General features: G+C 41.8%; 1 protein-coding gene across 8 annotated transcripts in view; it reads left to right on the top strand.

The window, feature by feature from the left end:
* The window catches only part of CREB5 (cAMP responsive element binding protein 5), a 268057-nt gene that overhangs the window by 142848 nt on the left and 99383 nt on the right, over positions 1-25826 (top strand). Inside the window, exon 1 of one of the 8 annotated variants that reach the window (XM_081882231.1) lies at positions 18776-18907. The exons of the other annotated variants lie outside the window; for them this stretch is intronic. Coding sequence (XP_081738357.1) covers positions 18861-18907 — 47 coding nt within the window. The 5' untranslated portion in view covers positions 18776-18860. Of the gene's footprint in view, positions 1-18775; positions 18908-25826 lie in introns of those variants that run through there. 8 annotated transcript variants of the gene reach the window in all.

A 25826-nucleotide genomic window follows, 5' to 3' on the forward strand; every position in this document is an offset into this window, starting at 1 on the left:
CATTATATATTTCATATTGGAGTGTCCAGACAGAAGTAAGTTGCCCAGCTGGTATTCTGCATTTACTGATAGCACATTTCATACCGTCCTGCATTTTCTTGGAGGTTTCTGTGTGGCCCTCTTCTGTGCTATAAATGAGATCTAATTTGTTAGATAACAGTGCCTTTGTGGTATCCATATATTGATAATCAGGAAATATGACAATTGTTCAGGACATTATTCTGGATGTTACTCTTAGGCAGATGCAAAGCTTGCTTTCAGAATAACTTTCCACATTTTGTGTTTAACAAATGGCACTTGGAAGAAACAATCTGTTTCTAAAATCTCACTGCACTGAGTAAATCCATATTATGAGGGGTGGCAACTAAGAAAGAAGGGAAGAACAAGTGGTAGGTTTCACAAAACAATGTAAGGTTAGTGTGTAACTATAAGCTAGAGATTTTATTGGTGCTTTTATTGGTCTCATGAAACTACTCAGTTCATACTTCCTTCCAAATGATTACTATTAAACTGTTATTCATTTCTCTTTCCCTGCCCCCAGCTTTTCTGTTTCTCTAGCAGAGTTTTGCATAAGCATATGAAATAAGTTTGCATAGTGACTTCTAGGTGTCCCTGGTTTTTATGTGAGATATAATCAAGGTTTTCCTTGAGTTTGGGAAAACGATCTGTTTCAAAGATGCAGGTTTATTTTAAATCCAAAATGGCACGGAGGGACTGTAAAAGATTGACATACAAGGCCATTCAAAATGGGGGAGAGTGTGCCTTGTTAAGAAAACAGGCAGTGCTGTGTTGTTGAGGACTGTCAAGCAAAGGAAGATGGAACATAGCAGAAGATAAAACAGCTGAAGAATATTTATGCTGGTAAAATATTCTCTCCTGATATCCTAGAATTTACATTAATAATGAGCATACTGAAAGAAAGACAAAACCTGGTTAAGTATTGTGTCAGGGGCATCTGTTATCTAAGGCTATTAAATACTACAACACTCAGAACACATCTATGTTGTCACTGCCATAGCTATGAGCCAGACAACTAGGCTTTTACCTGAAAGGAAAAACAGTATGAAAGACAATTCAGACAAAGCACTTTAGATGAAAGTGAGGTTTCTGCAAGTGAGATCTGTGAGCCACCTATGTTGACCTCTTCCATTGGAAAATTAATTTTGATGCTGCAAAAGTGATAGCAAATCATCATTGATCCGGCATGAAGGATTGAGAAGTGCTGTGCTAAAGCATATTGGAAAGCTCTGCTTAAAACATTAAAAAGAAAGACTTGTAGGAACATCCATCTCCCGCCCTTCCTTCCTCCAAACATTTACAGATCCAGATTGCTGTGAAAACACAGCAGCATGAACATGTTTTTCAAGGGCTATAGTTCTGGGTGGTTAAAAAAAGGAAAAATGCCAGTTTTCCCAATGCTAATCTTCTATGGTTAATACTTAGTTCTATGGTTAATACTTAATTCTCTGGATAATACTTACTACTGAAAAAGACCCTGGAGAGCCACTGCCAGTCATGGTATCAGTACTGGGATAGATGAACAAATACTGGTATAGTTTGGAAAAGAGTTAACTGGCAGCTTCCTAAAATGGAATACAGTATTCGTAAGAAGAGAAGTGCTGGGACTCTGGTTGCAGCTACTAAGCACGAAGACTTTCGCCCTGATGTGTGTGAGGGGGCCAGTTGTCACTATTCAGTGCTGATAAGACGCCATTCACATGCGTACTGTTCCTTATTAATGTTTTTTTTGTGCTGGGATAACAACCACCACCCTCAGTCACCATCATCATCATCATTGTATTTATCAAACGTATGCCCTACACTTATCATTCCAAGATTCTACAAGCCAGCCATCTGTAAGTACCACAAAGGGTCGATACAATGCAACAGCCCAATTTAAAATAGCAAATGAACATTTTTATATTGTAAAACCAAGTAGATGTGATAATCCAGCTGAATTATTTATAGCCTACTAAGCTTCTTAAAAGTATCTAAAAGCTTCCCTAAACAATAAGAGTAATAACTTGAAAAAGATTTTGCACTACTTTCGGAACAGAAGATTTACAGGGTAATAATGCTCAGTAGGCATGTTTCCTTGCGTAATGCACCCCAAAGAACAGGGCCTATGACAAAAAAAGATCCTCTTACATTCCTCTCAATTTCCACATACCTTCAGTGCAGCCATTACAATTTTGAGGTATGAGTGGGCTCGTATTCATAATACTCAGTACAGTGGTACCTCGGGTTACAGACACTTCAGGTTACAGATGCTTTAGGCTACAGACTCTTCTAACCCAAAAATAGTACCTCGGGTTAAGAACTTTGCTTCAGAATGAGAACAGAAATCGTGCTCTGACGGTACGGCTGCAGCAGGAGGCCCCATTAGCTAAAGTGGTACTTCAGGTTAAGAACAGTTTCAGGTTAAGAACGGACCTCCCGAACAAATTAAGTTCTTAACCCGATGTACCACTGTAATCAATAAGGCATGTGCTTCCAAATTACTCTAATTTACCTTTTGTTTTTAGTAGGCAGCCCTATGTCACTGTAATACTGAGCAAGATGGAATACCTGCGATGTTAAGTTTTTTAAAAAAATCAAAATATGGAATCCCTGTATCTCTATGTGTATTCTCATAATTTGGCTTGAGCACTGAATGGAAGAGAATTCTGCTGCCCGTTGACTCACCAAAAGCTCTTCATGCAGCACCCTTGGATTTTTTTGGTGGTCTTCCATGTTGCTATTAAAGAGGCACAACCCTGTTTATTTTTGAACACCAGACCAGATTTCAGACTAAGGCTGGTGTGGCTACAAGTCGTGTTACTCACTGGGGATATTTAGTCATATATCTTGTGAATGGAGCCCATTAAAATATTTTAAGCAAGTTCAGAATGTTTTGATTTTCAGATTATTTGAACCTCATTTGAGAGTTAAAAAAATTGGAGGGAAAAGTGCTTTTTCAAAAGCGTTAGTCGATAATGATTTCATATGAAAATGTAATGATTCCTAGAGTAGGCGAGACTCCAAAATTCAGAGAATTGGAAGACAGCCTGTCTCTTATTATTCAGCTCTGACGGAAGAGAAGTAGTATCTGCCCTGAGACTGCACTTCCTTAAGGGATTACCTCCTTAGAAACATATTTGGGCAATTCAGAGACTGGCATCTATAGAGGGCTGAACAAAACTCCCCCTGTGTGTCTCTAGGTAAAGTTGAATCTATGTCCCGTTCCATTTGTGGTGTCACAAAATTCATGAATAAAGCTGGCTAATGAGACCAGGTAGAAAATTCCTACATCTGCAACATGATGTAGAAGAGTAAAATGGTTTAACTAACCACAACAGCAACTGAATACGGATGAGCTATCCTATTCTTGCCTCAACTTAATTTGGAATTTATTTTTAATTAAAAAACAACAACAATAGGAATAGAGGAAATAATTTGTCTCAGTCAATCCAGTAGTTTAAGGAGGGAAATGCTTCTCTAAAACATATTCCACTTGTGCTCCAAAATGATACAATCCTAGGAGGACAGTATCACAAGAAAATTAATATAAGGGGAAATGATAAATCTGTATGCTTATGAAAAGCTCCAGTCAAAACTCTGTTGTTCTCTGTAAGAGAGCAAAAACTGAACAGAAAACCTAATAAATGCTGAGTTTGTGAAGTTACCCTGTGTATTGTGTTTTAAAGCTTTGTAAATTGCCTTAGGTGCCTTTAGGCAGAGAGTGCATTTTATAAATAAAATAAGCGAAAATATGTCATTATATGTGGTTTGGAGTGCTATAAAGCATGATAAATAGTTTTCACTGCACTTTCATCTTCTCCATTCTGGCTGATGGAAATCCTGCATTCTGTGATGCAACAACTGTTTTTGTTTCCTCTTGGGGGGGATGACAACATTTAAGAATGATTGCAAAACCATAGAGTTTTGGCTTCCGTCCTTGACGAAAAGGGAACACTCTTTAGTCCGAATTGAGACACAGCTTCCCTTGTTAGTTCCTCATCTGAAGCTCTATTCCTCTTTGTAACATCATAAAAATGTTCTGCTTTTTGTAAAAACAAAACAATAAAACAGTGAAGAAGAACTGCTGGCACCTTGTGGTAAATGTCTGAATGAACGTTCAAATGATTATTTGAATTATTAATTGCACTTGTTCTTTCCTGATCATAGCTGGATTTTTGGCACCTATATTTCTCTTATCCCTCCAGCTTGGTTTTTCTTTACAGTAATCCCCTGTAGGATAAACTGTACACTGGGGCCACAGTCTACTGCCAGAAATGAGTAATTTATGGGCCTCTCTTAATCCCAGCTAGCATGGTCAGGGATGATGGGCGTTGTTGCCTAACAATATCTTAGCTACACCGGATCTAGACAACAAAGAACTGGAGATTCTCTGTTGTTGGCTTGGATCAGGCATAGGCAAACTCGGCCCTCCAGATTTTTTGGGGACAACAACTCCCATCATCCCTAGCTAATAGGACCAGTGGTCAGGGATGATGGGAATTATAGTTCCAAAACATCTGGAGGACCAAGTTTGCCTATGCCTGGCTTGGATAATGAGCAAAACTCAATGTGAGATAAGTGAACATTGATGAGGCTAAGGACTATGGCCAAACTCCTTTAAGGATCACCTAAAAATACAGATTTGCTGAACAAGACAAGGTTTATTTGGCAAAACATAGTTTATTAAACTATTTTTTATTGATAAAAATAGAAGCCTCTTTAGATATTTATTTAATTGCTTCCAGTGGCATGCAGTGAAATTTTTCGTAGAGGAACAGTTAGGGCCAGATGTGCCCGCTCACAAGGATGATGTGAGGGGGCCATGACAGCATAAGCATTGTGCCTCCCTAAGCTGGCCAGACGCTTCCTGGGCTTTGGGAAGGAGACACCAGGCTTTAATACTTTAATTTAGCAGGAATATTTAGGGGACTAGCCTAGTCTTCCTAGTCCATTGACTGATTGCTTCTCAAGCTGTGCAGGGAAAATATTACCATATTGGCCCGAATATAAGCTGCACCTTTAAAACTCAAGGGGGAGAGGGGGAAAAGACAATACCTGAATATAAGCTGCTTCCACAGGCGCTCACACCCGTTCCGCTTTACCATATGTCTGTTTCAGCAGCGATATCGTAAAAGCCGATTTTTGTAAGGTTGCAAATTTAAGCAAATATTTTTTTTTTTAAAGTGTGGCTTATATTCGGGCCAATACGGTATCTAGTTTGGTTTCTCCTTCAGGTTAGACTTTAGGAGATTGAACTGAATGCCTGAACATGGTTTGTCCTGTGGTTTATGGTTTGTTTGGGAGAGCCAAACTATGACAAAATACAAAACAATTTCACACTGGTTTCAGTGTGTATGTGTGTGGAAGGGTAAGTGGCTGCTTGTTGTTGTTGAGGAACACATATACAAAGCCTTTTCATGGAAATTGTTTTCCACTTCTTTGTGTCCTAGCCAAAGTATCCGCTGAAAATAACACAAATGAGGTAGTTAAAGTAACATTAAATTTGCTTAAATATATTAAATATGTTGCCTCGTGTGGTGCAGTGGCTAGAATGTTAGGGAGATCCAGGTGCTTGATCAGAAAGCAAATGTAAAAATAATGTGTTATCTGGATTCTACATTATTCATGCCTTCATATAACAGCAGGCATAGATGCTGATGGCCAGAATTGCAATTTTATTAGAATTATTAGAATTCTCTGTTTAAAAGGCATTATTAGAAAACCAAGAATACTTCAGAATGTAGAGCCTTTTTTAAGCATGTGGGAGTGGGTGGGCAAATCACGTCATGATGACTTTTCCACTTGCGAAGAAAGGTGGTGTGAATGAGTCCCTGATGTGAAAATTGTGAATCACTTTGTTCATCTAAAAGTGCTATGAAAATACTGAAAATGCTTAATAATGATATCAGACATTGTGACTGAGTTTCAAAAGTTGGAAGATATACATAATCATATGATGCAGTGCACACACACCATGTGAATGGAAATGCCCATCAACTTTGGGTTGGGGGCCCAGACCCCTCAAATATTTCATTGTTGGGGGCCAAAGACCCCACAGCCCTTAGGCGTTGGCTCCTATGTGACTGTGCCATGCTAAACTAAGTTATAGTTTGGCTTAGCATGTCCTCCAAACCCAGGCTCAGGGATGAGCTTTCTCAACACTGTCACCCTGGTTTGTTTTGGCGCAATATAGCATGTGAACTGGGCTAAGACGCCATGTAGAACCAAGTTCTGATGCTGGGATGCTAGATACGGAATCGCTTGAATTATGCACTCTTCTTTATGAAGCAAAATCACTTATTTGAAACCTCATCTATTCTTACAACAACAGATAATGGTCTGAGGAAAGACCAGCTATTTTTTTGCATGGATAATCACAGAAGAAGGAAAACAATCACACTCAAAGTACCCTGCTTGTTATGGCTGTCAGTAGTATGCTATAATGTCTTAATAGGCCAAAGATGCAGAACAAACTAGATTGACAACTGAGGCAAAATTAAAACAAACCAAACAAAACAGAAGGAAGACAAAATCAACCAAAGCTTTAAAGATAATCAACCAAATACTAGTTGGAATTAATGGCCCTTTGAGCGTGCTGCGATGCTTGCCAAGTTCAGACCCTCTGGCATTTTACCAAAGATAGTGAATGAAAATGCAAGAGGCCTTCTCAAGAGTGATTCCTGATGTAGTTTTTTGGGACCTTTGCCTTCAGTACTGATGGCAAGCTACCCTGGCTAATCTCAATTGCCACCAGGGGGTTATATAGCATGGGATTGCTGTACTGTAGTTAGATAAAAACTAAATGTTTGCCCTGTGTGTGTATAAGATTAAAATGAAGGAATCATGTTGTTTAGTGAAAACAGTTTCCTTGGGAACACTGGAATCGTTTTACGTTGCTGCATGATGTAATTAGCTGGGTTCAACATTTAAAGTGGGGGTAACCATATGAGTATAAATAAATACAAATTCTCATTGCCCAGCCCTGTGCATGTTTACTTGGAAAGGATGAACTCAGCGGGGCTTACTCTCGAGTAAACATGCAAAAATTTTGGACTGATTACTTTTCATTGTCCCCTGATTCAGGTCCATGCAAAAAAGCTGAAGCCAAAATTATTTGGATTCCTCTGTTTCAGGAGGGGGAGGAAGTCTGCATGAAGCGAGTACAGCCAAAATGCATAAAATTATGAGTTGGCTGGGAAAAGTGAGCAGGGAATAGTTGCTTACCCTTTCAGATAATGCGAAAAGTATGACAAGGGCACCCAATGAAAATAACACATAGCAGGTTTCAAACAAACAAAAGGATTGCTGTTTCCGCACATAGGTGACCTGGGGAACTCTTTGCAAGCCGAAGAAGAAACAGCCAAGACAAAAAAAAATGGAATTTAAGAAAGGAGTTGATAACCTCAAGGAAGGAAGGAATTTCAATAGCTACTAAAACCGTCTTTGCACTTTCTCTTATCCTGAGGTAGGAGCTTCAACCTTGGATTTATTTACACAAGTCGGGGGTTAATCCAAGGCTGAAGTGACAAATTGCCTCTGGATGATATGGAGCTCTCCACTTTGTGTCAGAAGTGACAGTCTAGGAAACACCAGTGTCATTATCTGAAAAAGCATGCAAAGTTAAACATTAACTTGAGCAGAATTTGAGATGAAAAGCAAGATGTGAAGGTGACTGTGAAATTCTATTCATGTCTACGCAGAAGTAAGTCCCGTTGTGTTAAGAATATGCCCTGCTTGATCAGACCACTGTCCTCATGGTAGCAAACCAGATGCCTATGGGAAGGCCTGGAAGCAGGACCCGAGCGCAACAGGTCTTCTCCCCACATGTAATTCCCAGCAACCGGGGCATTCAGGGGCATAGTGCCCTGCAAGTGGAAGCAGAGCATAGCCCTTGTGCTTAATGACCATGCCTTGACAGCCTTCTTCTCCACGAATTTGTCTACTCCTCTTATAAAGCCATCCAAGTTAGTGACCATCAGCACAACTTGTGGGAGCCAAAGCCATAGGTTAACTATGGAATTCAGTATGTGGACAAAATGTTACTCAGGCAAACGTCTATAGGACTACACTTAAGAACTGTGTTCCTGTTAGCAGACCAGTTGGCTTAATGATTCCTCCATTAGAAGAATTGTATCAGTATCTCACAGTTCACCCGACAGCAAGAAATACTTTGTGTCACATGGTTTGCAAGACCAAAGTCATATCCTCCAACATTTCGCCAATGCAAATACGGGTGCCCTATTCCACCACCATTACAGTGGTACCTTGGTTGTCGAACGGCTTGGCTCCCGAACAAATTGGCTCCCGAACGCCGCAAACCCGGAAGTAAGTTTTCCAGTTTGCAAACGTTTTTTGGAAGCCGAACTTCTGATGCAGCTTCCGAGGCTTCTGATTGAGTGCAGGAAGCTCCTGCAGCCAATCGGAAGCTGCGCCTTGGTTTTTGCATGGTTCCGGGAGTTGAACAGACTCCCGGAACAGATTAAGTTCGACAACCAAGGTACCACTGTATTATTATTATTATTATTATTATTATTATTATTATTATTATTATTATTATTATTATATTTATACATCACCCATCTGACTGGGTTGCCCCAGCCGCTCAGGGTAGCTTCTAACATATATAAAAACATAATAAAACGTTAAACATTAAAGAACTTCTTTATAGAAGGGCTGCCTTCAGATGGCTTGAGGGTCGGATAATTCCATAATCTCCAACATTTCTCCAGTGTAAATAAGGGCGTCCTACCATGCCCTCAGACATTTCTCCGATGGAAATATGGATGTCCTAAGGCAGGGGCAAAAGTAGGCTGCATTTTGCCTGGGTCAAAGACCCATTTTAGCACACCATCCCATGCAAAGTTGCATACACACACTCAAAGGTTGGGAGCCTCAATGGCACCCCTCTGGCGGCTTCACCCAGGTAAAAAAACCTGGCTAGCCCCTCCCCCTCCCCCCAGCTACAGCTCTACCTAAGGAAGAGCAGGACATTTTGTGATCAAATCAGAAGCCAGGATGGCTTCTGTAAATTCGGGACTGTCCCTGGGAAATATCGGCACTTGAAGGATCTGCAAATTTTGCATATATTTGGAAGGGCCTTCTCAGCAAAGCCTCTGTTGAAATAGAAGAGAAGAGTGAGAAGGTAACACTGAAAAGCCTTCAGATTTTCAGCTGAGGCTAATTCGTAACTCTCCCATCAGGCCTTAATGAATTGAGTGTTGAGCTAATTCAAATGTGTTATGGCCAGCCACATGCCAGAACCTGTCACTTGAGCAGTCAGTTTTATGATGAGTTCCAAGCTAGCAAATGATGAGGCTCTTAAGTTTTGCCTTTCCACTTCACTATGCATTTGGAAATGGATCATTCAGCAAGACAGATCAATTAGACCACTAAGCTAAGGTAGAACAGATACGACATTTTGTTCACACTTAGATAACTGAATGGGGAAAGAGAATTGTTTATATAAGATATTCAGTCAAAATTGCCTTTGTCACTAGTCTTGTATGGTACCAGTTTGTACCAGTCAACTGTTTGTTTTCTTAAAACCATGATTGCATCTCCTTGCAGTTTTTATGCACAGGTTGGGAGTAGCTTCGAGCCTAATTAATGTGAAAAACACCCTACATAATTTTTAAAACACTGGGGGGGGGGTCTCTACAGGAATTGTTGGGTTACTTATAGGCACCTATGTTTTACAACTGTAATTTAAAAATCTGTATAATTGGACCACATGGCTCAAAGATAGTAATTGGATACAGAAGACTTAATTTCCAGGTCGCCAGCACAATACTGGCTTAAGGCTATTTCACCTATATAGGTCTATATGAAAATGAATAGGCAGATTTCTCACCCCATTTCCTATGGGGCAAATGTCAACAACTTGAAACAAAAAAAGAGCCCTCTACTCCAGTTGACACTAACTGACTTTGACAATCTCACCTGAGAGATACTGGATAGAATAGGATGAAGGCTTAGGAAATCTCTAGAGGGTTCATAGCGGGCAACATTGATATGAGGACTTAGACAAATATTTCACAATCGCATGCCTCAAAGATATTGGTAAAGTCTTGCCCCACCTAAATATGGGAATCACATGTCTGTTGTCCCCATTGTAGGTTCTCAAACATACAAATACATTACAGTTTGAAATACTTTTACTCTACTACATGCAGATTTGAAACAGATTTGATCTGTTTTTCTGCTGTGCAAGTATGTAATAAGAATACAGTGGTACCTCAGGTTAAGAACCTAATTCGTTCTGGAGGTCCGTTCTTAGCCTGAAACTGTTCTTAACCTGAGGTACCACTTTAGCTAATGGGGCCTCCTGCTGCCACCACATGATTTCTGTTCTCATTCTGAGGTAAAGTTCTTAACCCGAGGTACTATTTCTGGGTTAGCAGAATCTGTAACCTGAAGCACCTGTAACCCAAGGTACCACTGTACTGATGCAATGTAGGAGTTCCACAATCAAATGGCCTGACTTTTCTCATTCATTTTAAGCAGTCACAAGAAGCTGTGATTTTGATCAGCATAGTGGCATTAGGGGAGCAGAAGTTAACTCTTCGCCCCATCTCATTTTCCTGATCAAATTTACATCCTGAAACTCTCGCATCCTGAAACACTTGTATTGTGCCAGCTTTTCCCATTGGACGGTAAAGCTGGGAGAGGGATTTAGATCTGGAAAATGACATACTGGTAAAGGTGAATTCTTCCAGTCCACCAAACTCCTGCTGTAATCAAAATTAGAGCCCTGCAGTTGTTTTAAAATAGGAACATCATCGCATATCTCCTGTATTGCTTATGGTTTGGCATTCTCTGATTTTAATCAGTTTTTGTGCCTTCAAATGCTATCTTGAGGTATTTTCTCCCCACTCAGAGCTATCTTATTCCAGAATAATTTTGGCATCTTGCTTCACAGCGAGGCATGCTCTGTCTCTATCAATGTAGCCTTGTGGATAAAATTTCTCTATGGTTCTGTCCACTATAAAAACATAGGACACCCAAGTCGAACTGAACACTGAATAACTCCACATGGTTTTTGCAGTGGTCTGTGACCGAAAGGGTTCACTGGAAGCAATTTGCAAAGAAGTCCTTAGGAAACCACCTGGACGGTTATTTTAAATTAAAAAAGGAAGAGATGTCACATTTTTTAAAAAAAAATAAAAAATAATAATGCTAGGTTTAAGTCTTTGTACATGTGATAGTCATTAAAGCTTATTTAACCCTGAAATTTGCTGGCCCTCTTGATTCCACTGGGACTAGAAGGATCTTGGGTTGAAAAGGAAAAATAATGTCTGTGAAAATGAGTCTTCCCTCAATGGAGAACAATTATTTCAGAATTATTCTCGCCCGTACAAATGGTAATATAGGCATATATATTTTTCCAGCTTATGCAATCTATAGTTTGCAACACATCACACAGATTAGTTCAGATGGAGCAGCTCGATTTAAGATGATTTGATACCATTCTAATCAGTGGAACTAGCATCAGCTGAAATTCAAGCACTCCAGTTGTGAACCGTAGAAATGGCTCTGCACCAGTTGTAATCAGTCAGTGAGAAAGTTGTTTTGGATGCGAAACACAGAAAAGAGGGGATAGGCAAAGAGAAATTGTTAACTTACCAAAAGTTATTAGAGTGGAATCAAGGAGACTGCAAAGTGAAAACAAGGGAATAACTAACAAGGGGAAACCAATGTTTTTCTCATTTACAATTTACTTGGTATAGAACAAAAAAAGACTGACTTTGAAATACAATTGTGTGCGGATGGTGGACATGTTATTGTGAAAATGTATGAATTACTGTTGAAAATTGAAATGCAAGAAGAACAAGTTAAAGAACAGTGAGAACATATGTGGACCAAAGGTTAAAATACACACTGTGTTAGGATTTAAAAGAGAACTTGTATAAAATGACATGTCAATGCTATTTAACTCCTGAGAAGCTACAGTGGTACCTCGGGTTACAGACGCTTCTGGTTACAGACGCTTCAGGTTACAGACTCTGCTAACCCAGAAACAGTACCTCGGGTTAAGAACTTTGCTTCAGGATGAGAACAGAAATCGTGCTCCAGCGGCGTGGTGGTAGCGGGAAGCCCCATTAGCTAAAGTGACACCTCAGGTTAAGAACAGTTTCAGGTTAAGAACGGACCTCCAGAACAAATTAAGTTCTTAACCCGAGATATCACTGTATTTAGAATGTATAAAAATATTCCAAATAAGTGTTGGAAATGTAGTGAAGGTGGAAGGACATTTTACCATGATTGGTGGACATGTAAAAAAGCCAAAAAAATATTGGACATGAATACATACACTGATATGGAGATTTTTGAAGGTTAATTTTCAACTGAAACCAGAGCTCTTCCTGCTAGGGTTTATGAACATACAATTAGAAAAAGACTATGGAACTTTGTTTAAGTATATGATTATTGCAGCGAGACTTTTATATGCACGAAGATGGAAAGGCTCATAATTGCCAACTATGGAGGAATGGACTTAGCTGAGATGGCATAATTGACATGTTAAATCAGAGATAAGCCGTTGTTAACATTTACTAAAGATTTGAAACTTCTCGTAGACTTTTTGTGTGAAAAACAAATGAACTATTGGCATTGGGGTTTGAGGATTGAAGATAATTTTAGATTATAGAAAGTGGCTTTACTGGGTGTTATGTTGGTGTGGATGAGTTGAATAATGTTTATATATAGCAGACAGATGAAGAATCAGAGGTTCTATATTTTCTTAACTTCCTTCCTTCTTTTTCTTTCTCTCCTCTCTCTTTCTCCCCCCTTCATCCCTTCTCTATTTCTCCACCCTTTTCTCTTTCTCTCTTTTCCCTTTCCTCCCCTCCCCTCCCCTTTCTTTCCCCCTTTTTCTTTTCGGCCTGTCTTTTTATTTAGATTAACATTTTAGTTTTGATTAAAAAGAGAATAGATAATAATCTTTGTATCCCCTTCCCCAAACTCTAATAAAATTTATTTCTAAAAAACAGAGAAAGTTGTTGATCAAATGTCTTGATCCTGAGCATGTTTTATTGGATGTAAGTCCCACTTAACTCCAGTAGAACCTACTTCACGGTGAATTTAGGGCTTGTACGTAGGCGCTGTTTGTTTGTTTATACGTAGGTGTGCACAAATGTATTTTTAATTAAACAACGGTCTGTTTCAAGTTATGGATACACGTTCTAGACTTTTAAACATTTTAAATGCTTTTTCCCTGTGCTTGCTTCAGCTGATGGTGCTCTTGCCAAATAATTGCTGGGTGGTGTGATTTTCAAAGCGTACACATTGCTCCTTTGTGCAGAGATACGAGCTTTGCAGCCAGAGTAGTGGAATTGTTAGCCGTGCTTACATCAGACAGCTGTGATATCTGCCACACCACCCTCTCCCCAAGGATGAGATACGCTGCAGGGAGGGGGGCTATAAACATTCCTCAGCTAGTCTGCAAAATTGGAGCCATGGGCACTGTTCTGAAGTTGGATCCCTTTGGAATTAAAATATCATTTGCTTCCCATCCCATCAGCCTCTATTCTTCAGAACGTCTGGATGTTAGAAATACTGTATATGAGGAATGCAAGGAGAAGAGAAAGGGAAGGAGAATAGAAAGGAATAAAGTTAATACACACATGAAAAGGTGCAGCTTTGGTATCTGAGTGAGATTTCCTCTGGACTACAGGAAATCCTACATCATTTACAGGTCACAGGAAGGAAAATGGGATAACAGTGTTTCCTGTAAGGATTTGGGGGGGGGGTCAACAGACCTTGAAAATACCTGAGTTGGAAGCGACTTTTTAATACCCTCAAACCAGTCGTCTTGTTTTTAACTATTTAAGCATTTAGCTTCATTCAAAAACACATTTTGATTGAGAAATAGTTGATCCTGAATTGTTCCTCCGCTCACCTGTGTAACGACCACAGAACGGATAACCGAGGTGCCGAAATGTAATGCATCTTTTTCCCAAGTACGTTTAGAAAAGTGTGATGTGTAGTAGATGAACCTTTTATTAATTTTACGAAACCTATTAATTATGATGCAATGTTGAATTCACTGACCACCACATTCTATTGAACGCCCCTTTCCTTTTGAAAGGTTCTGTACTATAAGACAATATTTATAGTTAGTATACAGGTCCAGTATTGTAGCCTGTTGCACAGAGAGGCACTTTGGAGAACAGAATCGTGTGCAGGGACCCCAACTTCACTGTACAGGGGTGCTTTCTTCCTAGGAGCCAGTGTTGAAAACTACACCATTGGGGATGCTGGATTGGGGTTGTGGAAAAGAAATATAAGCAACCACGCAAAGAAGATTTCTGGAACCGACAAAGAATGAACATGGGTGTAAACCTATTTTCAGGTTGATATAAGAATATTGTGCATCCGGCAGTTGTCAGCTTCCTTGTGTCAGTGAAAACATTTAACAGGAAGGGTTGAGCAGCAAATAAACCTCTTTCCTGCTTGTCTCAAATATGCAGTACAATTCCCTGCATGTGCTACCATGGCTATAGCACATGGGTAGGCAAACTAAGGCCCGGGGGCCGGATCCAGCCCAATCGCCTTCTCAATCCGGCCCGCAGACAGTCCGGGAATCAGCGTGTTTTTACATGAGTAGAATGTGTCCTTTTATTTAAAATGCATCTCTGGGTTATTTGTGGGGCATAGGAATTCGTTCATTCCCCCCCCTCAAAATATAGTCCAGCCCCCCACAAGGTCTGGGGGACAGTGGACTGGCCCCCTGCTGAAAAAGTTTGCTGACCCCTGCTATAGCAGATAAGGCTGGGCTATAGCCATACCTTCTAGAGATGGATGAGCGCCACACTTGCATCAAATTGATTTGAAAAATCACCTGACACGTTCCAGAAAAAGAAACATATTTTTATTTTATTCTATTACGATTTGGGATTATTTTTCTGAGCCTTTGGGGTTGCCACATGTCCTCTTTTCCCAGGACACACCCTCTTTTTCACGAGCACAGTCGTCATAGTGATCCTGAGTTAAAAGCAGAAGTCGGCAAATGTGCCCTCTTTTTTTTTGCTTTTCAAAATATGGCAGCCCTAGAACGATCGTATGTTCAGTCTCTTACTTGTGCCCCACTGAATGCACTCAGTAGAGGAAAATTAAGAGGCCGCAGGGGCAAAATGAAGCCTCTCCCCAGTGGAGGACCCACATGTAAATAATGGAAATGAATGAAGGCACAGTGGTACCTCAGGTTACATACGCTTCAGGTTACAGACACTGCTAACCCAGAAATAGTACCTCGGGTTAAGAACTTTGCTTCTGGATGAGAACAGAAATCGTGCTCCGGCGGCACGGTGGCTGCAGGAGGCCCCCTTAGCTAAAGTGGTGCTTCAGGTTAAGAACAGTTTCAGGTTAAGTACGGACCTCCGGAACGAATTAAGTACTTAACCTGAGGTACCACTGTACCATGCAGTGTGCAGCATGTCGTTTTACACACTTGCAGATGCTGATGTGCGTTCTGAACTGCGATAACATGTTACCAGACCGTTACAGATTTTAGATGTGTGTTTAACTAAAAGAGCAAACAGATTCTTGGCTTTTAAAGCCATATAAGAGAGGCTATTGCAGAGCAAATGGGTGCAGTAACTCATACATCAGTCATTAGCAATGTCTGACCGGAGACAGGGGTTGGGTCCTGGTAGTGATCATTGGTCTGTATATAAGGGTGTTATAGGCATGCCCTATTTTCATCTGTAGGAACTTGGAGACTATGTGAGTTATGGCTTTTGCTTTTTTTAATGGTTTTGCTTTCCTTTTATTTATGAACCCGCCATCCTACGTTAGGAATGGTATTAGAAACATTTATTCAGTTGTTGGGGTTTCTTTAAAAAAAAACTTTTAAAACCAGATATTCCAAATCATATCTATAAGTACCATGTCGTCTTTGAAATTTGGCTCCCAAGACTTAAACACATTGAAATCCTTAAGAAAAAAATTAGAACTGAACAACCGGAACATTTTTTTTTTTTTTTTACAGGAGACTTGCAGTCGTTATATTTTTTATTATTTTGTTTATAAAATGTATACCCCATCCTTTAGAATATTATTTTGCAGGGCAACTGGGAAATAAAAACAGAGGTGCTTCTGCATGTTGTTCGGTTGAAAGTAGCATGGAAATAAATGAAAGCTTTAGAGTGATTAAACTTCTTTTTATTATGTTACAGAAGATGAGAAATCAATAACTGGTCATTCAGACATAAATGAGTTATGCAGGCCAATGACACAATGAACCAAACTTTGTAACTACATATGATACTGTCAAGCCACCGACTTCAGTGGCGCCAGGAATAATTATGGCTGATCACCTCTAATTCCAAGCTGTTTCACTTGGTAACACTGTCACTTTCACTGGCCACATAGTATTAGTATCAAGTGAGTTTGCCCGATCCACAGAAAGGAATATGCCCTCCTTTATTTCCCTCCTTACCCAACTCACAGCCATAGATATTAGTCCCCAGAGATAGCAACAATTCATAGCTGTAACCAAACTGTCTGAAAATAACAGAGATGTTTTCTTAAATTTAAGTGATGGTCATGCCCATCGAGCTAGGAAAAAGTGATTTATCTTACGGGGGATATTTATTCTTCACCTCTGTAGAAGCATCATTTATGACAGCGGCTCCTACTGCTGCAATTTGGACAATGGAAGCATCTTAGAAATGGGCTGCTGTTAAAATAATGGCAGCCACACAAGGTGCTTTTACACTACAGCACTTTAGCAGTCCTCATAAGGTGCAGTGGTGCCTCGCAAGATGAAAATAATTCGTTCCGCGAGTCTCTTCGCCTTGCAGTTTTTTCGTCTTGCGAAGCATCCCTATTAGCGGCTTAGCGGATTAGCGCTATTAGCGGCTTAGCGGCTATTAGTGGTTTAGCGGCTATTAGCGGCTTAGAAAAAGGGGGGGAGGGAAAAAACTTGCAAGACTCGCAAGACGTTTTCATCTTGCGAAGCAAGCCCATAGGGAAATTCATCTTGCGAAGCGCCTCAAAAAACGGAAACCCTTTCGTCTAGCGGGTTTTTCGTCTTGTGAGGCATTCGTCTTGCGGGGCACCACTGTATTCTCCTGCAATGTGCTCAGTGGCGTAGCGTGGGGGGTGCAGGGGGGGCCGGCCGCACCGGGCGCAACATCTGGGGTTAGGGCAAATCCACGGGTTAGGGGGCGCAAATCCACGGGTTAGGGGGCGCAAATTACTTGCCTTGCCCCGGGTGCTGACAACCCACGCTACGCCACTGAATGTGCTACAAGCGATGGTGTGCTGCCATTATTTTCTCATCCACGTCACTCTCCTTCACTTCCCATAACTCCTGAACAACTACTAGCGTGAAACGTTAAAATCAAGTGGTACATAGATAGCTGGTATTCTCTAGCCAAGCCCTCCAGCCTTTTATTAAACATTAGTTGGCTAGAGTGTGGCGCTGATAACGCCAAGGTTGCGGGTTCGATCCATGCATGGGACAGCTGCATAGGCCTGTATTGCAGGGGGTTGGCCTGGATGATCCTCAGGGTCCCTACGATTCTATGATTATTAGACTTTGTGTAATCAACCATGCACAGTCAGGTCTGCTGCAGAACCGAATGTTAATGGCGGCCTGGATTCAAATTCCCAGGAGATCACGAATCTCTTGATTCTTCCACCAGCTGACACTGTTGTTACCAGACATAGCAACTGTTTTAACAACAACCACAATAAAAACCCTTTTACTTTCTTTGTGTGCTAGCATGGTAGTATCTGCTTCCCTCGAGGGAAGCACTGAATTGGTGCAAGAGGTTCACTGCCAAAGTGGTGTGCGTCGAGGACACGCGATGGTTTTGAAAAAGTGAAATAAAACAGTGGTCACGGGAGATGAAGTGGTTTTTCTTATTAAAAAAAAACACACCTAAGAGGCAGGAAATGGAGACAGGTGTCATGTCGGCAAGCCTCCTCACATGATGGTAGTGTGATCCTGATGGAAGCAGAGAAAACTGCTAAAAAACACACACACACACCAGAGGTTGCGGGGGGGGGGGAGCAAGTGTGGGAATTAATAACAATAGAATGCCAGCTATGAAAACGTTTTAAAAGAATTGCCTGGCTCCTCGGAGCAGAGCTTCTCCTGGGCTGTTACTACCAAGGCAGCGCCATTCATTCCCTATGAACTGGGCCCTGGGCTGGCCTTCAAGACCAAGGGCGACTCTTCGATTTAAGACTTCTTGACAGATATGTCTGCGTTCATTTCCCTATAAGCCTAAGCATATTTCGAATAGTTTCTCTCTCCTGTTCCTGCTTGTTTCACCTCCTCTTTCCATAGCTGCTTTCCTCCCATTTGCAAGTCCTCCCTTTCTTCTTCTTCTTCCTTGGGGTCTTAAAATGTGCGGGAATGCGCCTGTGTGTGTGTGTGTGTAGCATCTTCTGAGGGGGGAAGAAAGAAACACACACACACATATACAAAACCATTAAATTTCCGACAGCCCCGTTCCCGGGGCCTGACTGTGATCTCGCCCAGGCAGCTGCTCGGGCCCTTGTGAGGCGGCACTGTTTCTCCCAGTGTTTACCCGTTTCCAATGGCAATTGCACCACCAAGTCTCTGTGCGTCTGGAACTTCGCCTGGGGCTGTTTTGGTTACATTGAAGTTTTTCAGCTTCAGCTCTGCCAGATTTAAATGGTGACTTCACTAGCACCAAGCTAAAAAGGAGAAAGGGAGGAGGAGGAGGGAGAGGGGCAGGCGTAGAAGAGAGAGAGAGAGAAGAGAGAGAGAGAGGGCCCAGAGCATTACATCACCATTTGGACTGGAATCAAATGGGAAGGATATGACTCACTCGGGCTAGTTAAGCTTTGGCTCAGGTTCTCGATACACTCATTCCAGGGCTCTCATGTTCTGCACCTCAGCAGGGAATTCAGACCCAGTGATGTCCATGAGGTTTGTTTTTAATTTTCCTTTTCTGATCGCGCTCTGCTCTCGCACGACTTACTACTACCATTCCTCCTCCTCTTACTACCACCAGTCAGACGACCACCTTTCTCTTGCTTTTATTTTTTTGCCTCTTGATTCATTTCCTCTGGGAGCATATATATATCTCTCTCTCGTCCTCCCCACCCGCCCCCTTGTCCTTCTCTGCACTTCGGTGCAGTTTGCTTTCTGCTTACAAACATCCTCATCCTCCTCCATAAAGAGTTGTGGAGCGGATCCTCCGATCTGCACCGGCCCAAGCGAGGGAGCGCAGCAAACTTTCGAGCGAAGTTTCTTCCGAGGCTGCTCCTTCCTTCCTCCCCTCCCTCCTTCCCTGGCGTTGCTCTTTCGTTCCTAATCGGAGGAGACAGGGAGAGAGTTAAACTGCAGGGACCAATCATTGGGATGGTGATGTAATGTTGGAGCTGCAGGGTAGTTAAGTAATGTGAGATGTAGGGGGTCAGGGTTGCAAAGCGTTTACCTGCTCTCGAGGGGGTTTAAGTTTATTATCAGTTGCAGTGACTGCAACTGGCTTCAGACAGCAACCCCTAATTATTCACAGACTGCCCTTTTTATCTTTTATTATTCAATGTAAAACTATAGTATAGTGTTTTCCTTTTCCTTTCTTTAAAAAAAAAATCCCAACCTGATATTATCACAGCTGCGAATTATTTTCTGCTAGAATACACACACGCACACACACACAGTTTTGAAACTGGGTTTCAAGGAAGGGCTATGGGGGACGGGACTGATTTTGAAATGAGACTGGTCAATTTGAGATCAGTTAACTGCTGTCTAATAGAGCGCATAAAAGGTTTTGCTGGTAAAGATACGCTCTCTAGGATATAAATCATTTAGGGTTGTGATTTGTGCATCGTGTCCCAAAGGTGCCACTCAGGGCTTCAAGCTAATGCTTTGCCAACGCAGTTCTGCAAGCCATGCAACCACTTATTTATGTCGGTGGGGGAACTTACAACCAAAGCGATTTCAGGAGTGTGGCTCCTGGGCGTTCACGCTCGTGCTCTCTGTTGCAAAGAGTCCCTGAGATTTATACCCTCCCTCCCCGCAAACATACCTGTTAAGAAGAAAGCAAAATACTTGCCACATGTAGCTAATTCCTGGGAGGGTTGGGACAGGGCGTTTGGAATTTTAAACTATAAAGCATGCTAAATCAAAGCCTATATAACAAATTTTACAAATAAATGAATCGCAAATATTGGGAGTCTTTACATAGATGCGTGGCCCATTTCATATTTTATTTCCATAATGTAATCTGTGCTTTACCAGAATTTGAAACACCAGGTTTATTCCCTCCCCCCTGCCCCCTTTGGCTTTCTAAAAGAAAATACAGTGGAAGAGGGTTAAATGGAAAAGGTAAAGGTGTTCTGTAGTATGACCTAGTGGCAGTCAGCTCAGTGACAACCAGACTTGGCTTCCTGGCGTCAGGTGCTCTGAATCAGCATATTTGACATTCAGGAAACCCATTTATGTGGAAGTGCCTTACACCTTATGCTAAAGTTATTTACAGTGGAAAAAAATAAAAATGTGATAACAAACAAGCATTCCTCTCTCCTCCCCTCTCATGTGGCCATTCCTTCCTTTGCTGTTTCAGACCTAATTTTGGAGTGTGCCAAATCCCATTTCACAGCATAGTTTAAAGTGGATTTGCAAAATGCCATTATGGCTAGCTAAAGGTTAGTGCTAACAGTGGCAGAGAGGTAACAGTAATCAGAGGTGTCAACATTTGAGGGTGACTGGACGGCTGATGTTGCATGTGTGTCATCAGGACTTTTGGGGGAGCCAGGAGTGGAGCTGAAAATGGTGGCAGTTCGGCTTCAACTGCCGGCGGCTTCTCCTGCTGCGGCCACTGGCTGGAGGCTGCTTCCCCGCTCCTTCCCCTCCGTGGCAGGAGGAAGAGGAGAAGGAGCCAGCCACTGAAGTTGCACTGTGCTTGGCTCCGCACTTGCCCGCCCCCACCCCTTTGAACATTGGGGGGGCTGTCCCCAAAAATATGTCCAAATGGGCTCGGCTCCTGCGAGTTGGTGCACCTGACAGTAACCTTTGTTTGTTAGCCTACATACAGAAAGTTATGGAGGAATAGCCACACAGAAGGAAGAGTGAAAGCCCCTGGAATGCTTCTGATGGATGAACCATGGTTATATAGTACAACCATGGTTGTATAGTACAGTGGTACCTCAGGCTACATACGCTTCAGGTTACAGACTCCGCTAACCCAGAAATAGTGCTTCAGGTTAAGAACTTTGCTTCAGGACGAGAACAGAAATCGTGCTCCAGCGGTGTGGCAGCAGCAGGAGGCCCCATTAGCTAAAGTGGTGCTTCAGGTTAAGAACAGTTTCAGGTTAAGAACAGACCTCCAGAACGAATTAAGTACTTAACCCGAGGTACCACTGTACCTGTATCAGTCTTTGCTGGTGGGGCTGAACTAGACCCATCTCCTGCGCAGTGGAAAGATTCTCCATAAACAACAGTTGTAACTGATTCATCCACATGGCAATGTTTAATTTGCCGCAAGTACAGAGCAGCACCCAAGATATGTTGTGCCAAAGGATCTTGTGGAAGAAACATGTTTATAAAAGATATTCCTTTATATCTATGTAAATACGTCCCACTGCACACTGCCCATCAGAAGTGGGAAACATCTGGGATCCTTAAAAAAGTGTTGCACAGAACAAAACTTTGGGCTTGTTCACATGTTATCTTGGGGGTTTTCTTTGCTCATGGGAGTTGGTTGCTACCATTTGGTGGGCGGGGGTTTCAGGCATGGCCATTTCTGCAATCTCTGCTTCTCCAAAGTACCGTACAGACTTCGAAAGTTGTGGTGACTGAGACCCACAAGTGCCTGACTTGCCAGCTGCACCGCCGATTGCTCTTGTGAATGAGGAAAGTAGCTAAAAATGGCACAGAGTATGGTTTCCCATTCACAATCCATAGAGGACACCTGCCTTTTCAACAGCTTCCAAGTAGAGATCTAGTAGAGATCTATGAGCATCCAATATTTCCGTAAGCAGTGCTTACTACGCTGAAAAAAGTTACATTGACTCTATATTATTTCTTTATTAAATTATTTTGACTCTATAGGGTTTATTTATTAAATTATCTTTAATCTATAGGATTTGTTTATTAGATTTTGACCAGAGACTCTACTTTTAAAAATAGGAATGTATAAAGTACAGAAACTATAAAAAATACACTTGTGATGGAAAATATGATTTTATAAACCCATCTAACTATGAATCTGCTCAACAATTCCTGACCAGTTATCAGGGAATCACAGAGATGCCCCATGTTTTGTTTTGTTTTTTACCCTCCAGTTGCTCCTTCATGTAATGTTACTTTTTCGATTTCCTACAAGACATTTACTTACTGCATTTTATTGTCTTGGAAGGAAGGTGGGCAGGAGAAACCATTCTTTATCTTGGCAAGAATTCTAAAGATTCAGTAGGTGGAGAGAACTGTCCTGGTTGCCCATTTCTACGCTCTAAACAACCAGACAGCAAAAAAGGAAAGGAAAGGACAACACCAAAGATTTTCCTTTCTTGCCTTAAACTTTCCTTGGCTGTTCCAAAGTTTCTGTGAAGTTATTTTATTCAGTCCAACAGATTAAGGGGAAATTTATTGTTTTCCTGACTGTGGGTGCTTCCCCTCCAGTCACCACAAAATTTAAATGTCAGCCCATGGTGTCTGTAACATGCAACTTGTGTTTCCTCTTTTCTGACTCGTTATTTAAGATGTGTAATTGAATATAAGATTCATGATAGGTCAGACTGAAGGTCAGTGTAGTCCAGCCTACTCTCCACCCACCCCTCCCCACCGGCTGGCCAGATTCTTCTAGAACAGGGGTAGGCAACCTAAGGCCCGGGGGCCGGGTGCAGCCCAATCACTTTCTCATTCTGGCCCACGGACAGTCTGTGAATCAGCATGTTTTTACATGAGTAGAATGTGTCCTTTTATTTAAAATGCACCTCTGGGTTATTTGTGGGGCCTGCCTGGTGTTTTTACATGAGTAGAATGTGCCCTTTTATTTAAAATGCATCTCTGGGTTATTTGTGGGGCCTAGGAATTTGTTCAGCCCCCCCCCAAATATAGTTCAGCCCACCACATGGTTTGAGGGATGGTGGGCCGGCCCAGGCTGAAAAAGGTTGCTGACCCCTGTTCTAGAAAGCCCTCAAGGAGGGCATGAAAACAGTAATCCTCCTGCTGCTCTTATTGCTCCCAAAAACAGTATTAATTGCCTTTGAAAATTGATGTTCTATTTAGCCACCATATAGCCTCCATGTTTTTGTTTAGTCATGTCCGACTCTTCGTGACCCCATGGACCAGTGCACGCCAGGCACTCCTGTCTTCCACTGCCTCCCACAGTTTGGTCAAACTCATGCTGGTAGCTTCGAGAACACTGTCCAACCATCTCGGTCCATGGAGTTTTCTTGGCAGGGATACTGGAGTGGCTTGCCGGTTCCTGCTCCAGGTAGATCACATTTGGTCAAAACTCTCCACTATGACCTGTCCATCTTGGGTGACCCTGCACGGCATAGCTCATAGATTCTCTGAGTTAATCAAGCCCCTTCGCCACGGCAAGGCAGTGATCCATGAAGGGGTATAGCCTCCATACATTTGTCTAATTCCCATTTAGAGTCACATAATCCTGTGGCCACCATGAGCACATTATGAACATAAGCATTCTCCTTGTTAGATCAGGCCCAAAGGTTTATCTGGTGTTTTCAAACATGGACCACTCAGCTAGGAAAAGAGGAAACTGCTTTGGTCCATATCTAGCTCAGTATTTCCAAAATGGCGGGCAGCAGCTCTCTGGGCTTCCGGCCAGGGGACATTCACCATTTTATCTTGAGATGCTGAGGATTGGATCTTCTGTATAGAAAGCAGAAGCTCTACCACTGAGCTAGAGTGCTTATGGGAAGCCTGAAAGAAAGTCATGAAAGCAATAGCACTCTCACTTGGATCAATTGGCAGTGAATTCATAAATGGACCACACAGCATGTGATGAAGTGCATTGGTTTTTGTCCTGACCTTATTGCCAGTACATTTCATTTGGTGAACCCAAGTTCTAGTATTACAGTGGTACCTCGGGTTACATATGCTTCAGGTTACAGACTCTGCTAACCCAGAAATAGTGCTTCAGGTTAAGAACTTTGCTTCAGGAAGAGAACAGAAATCACGCTCTGGCAGTGTGGCGGCAGCAGGAGGCCCCATTAGCTAAAGTGGTGCTTCAGGTTAAGAACAGTTTCAGGTTAAGTACGGACCTCCGGAACGAATTAAGTACTTAACCTGAGGTGCCGCTGTATAGGAAAACAACAGAAAAGTTATTTCTACTCCCTTTCTCTGCAGCATGTGCACGCTATTAGGTACTGAATGGGATCTTTCCCCTCAACCCCTGACACCAGCGTAACATAATAGGATGAAATATATTTTTTCTCCTTCTACAAGGGATCCAGTACATTTTCTCGAAATTCGTAGCAACAATATATCACAACCATGCTCTGTTTTTCAATGAAAGGGTTGTTCAATTGTCTGCCATCCCTTAACATCTACCATGGAGTACATTTCTGGCCTCTGCATCTCAATAAGTATATTTTTCAGAGCTGGAAAAGGTGCAGATGAGACAACCAAATTGACCAGGGACCTGAAACTTCTTTCCCATAAAGAAAGGTTACAATGTTTGGGGCTTTTTGTTTTTGTTTTTGTTCTTTCTCTCTCTTTTTTTTTTAAGGCAATTAAGTCTGGAGATAATAAACATCTACATGATGTGGACCAAAGTTGACAGAGAAGTTTTTGTTCTTCTCTCATACTATTAGACCCAGGAGTCATGCAAGTGAGGCAGCCTAGCAGGAGACTGAAGATAGATGAAAGGAAGTCCTTTCTCAAACAGCACAAAGTTAAACTATTAAATTTGCTATGGCTCCCAACTTAGATTATCGATCGCTTGTTAATATTTACATGTACAGTAACCACTTAGAACACATCTATGAATTACATATTAATTCCAGCTCTTTGAGGAAGGTTGAGAGTGTTGTAGCTCCTTTAGAAACGAAGGACATGTCCCGATACCAGTTTTCCGACCAATGAAAGCTACAAATGCAGAATTGAAGCAGGAAGTATCTGAATATACAAACAGGAATGGTTTTAGCTTCCTTATGTGGAAGCACCCTCTTATCTCCGTTGTCAAAGATTTCATTGAAAAGCCACACGTCAGTCTAGAATTTCCATTCATTTAATGTGAGGAGGGACTTTAAGTGTTCTGTCTTGGTTGTGCTGTCTTTGTTTTAGGATTGCCATATGTCCTCTTTTCCCAGGACACATTCTCTTTTTCAAGGGGAAAATTCGTCATAGCGACCCATAGTTAAAAGTAGAAGTCGGCAAATGTGTCCTCTTTTTTTGCTCTTCACAATATGGCAACCCTAAGAAAACTTTTCAGGTCTGCGTATTGATATTGACCAACATTTTCCAAGGGATCAAAATTAAGGTATGCAAAATAGCCATATTTGCAGACAAATCCATGATGAACATAAATAAATCATCAGTTCTGGGTTCAAAGGTTATTGGGAGCTTGGGCAATTTGCCACCATAGACCTCTTCTTCTCTCGAAGGCACCACGGCCCACTCATTTTCCCCAGTGCCCAATCCATACAACCACTCAGAAGGGAAAGTGGAAAGCAGGTGGAAGATCCTGTTGTATCTCCCCACCCTTGCCATTGCTTTCTTGCAGTGTTATTTTTTCTAGAAAAAGAAGAGGTCCTGGAACTCACCATGAACGCCTCCCTTGTTCTGTTATAATGGCAGTGGCGCCCACCTGAGAGTTCTGCCTGGGGGTGAGGAGCCCTGCTTTCATGACTGGAGTTAACAGTTGAACAGA

Source organism: Podarcis erhardii (assembly GCF_964252035.2).
Source record: "Podarcis erhardii genome assembly, chromosome: 12".
NCBI classification, from domain to species: domain Eukaryota; kingdom Metazoa; phylum Chordata; class Lepidosauria; order Squamata; family Lacertidae; genus Podarcis; species Podarcis erhardii.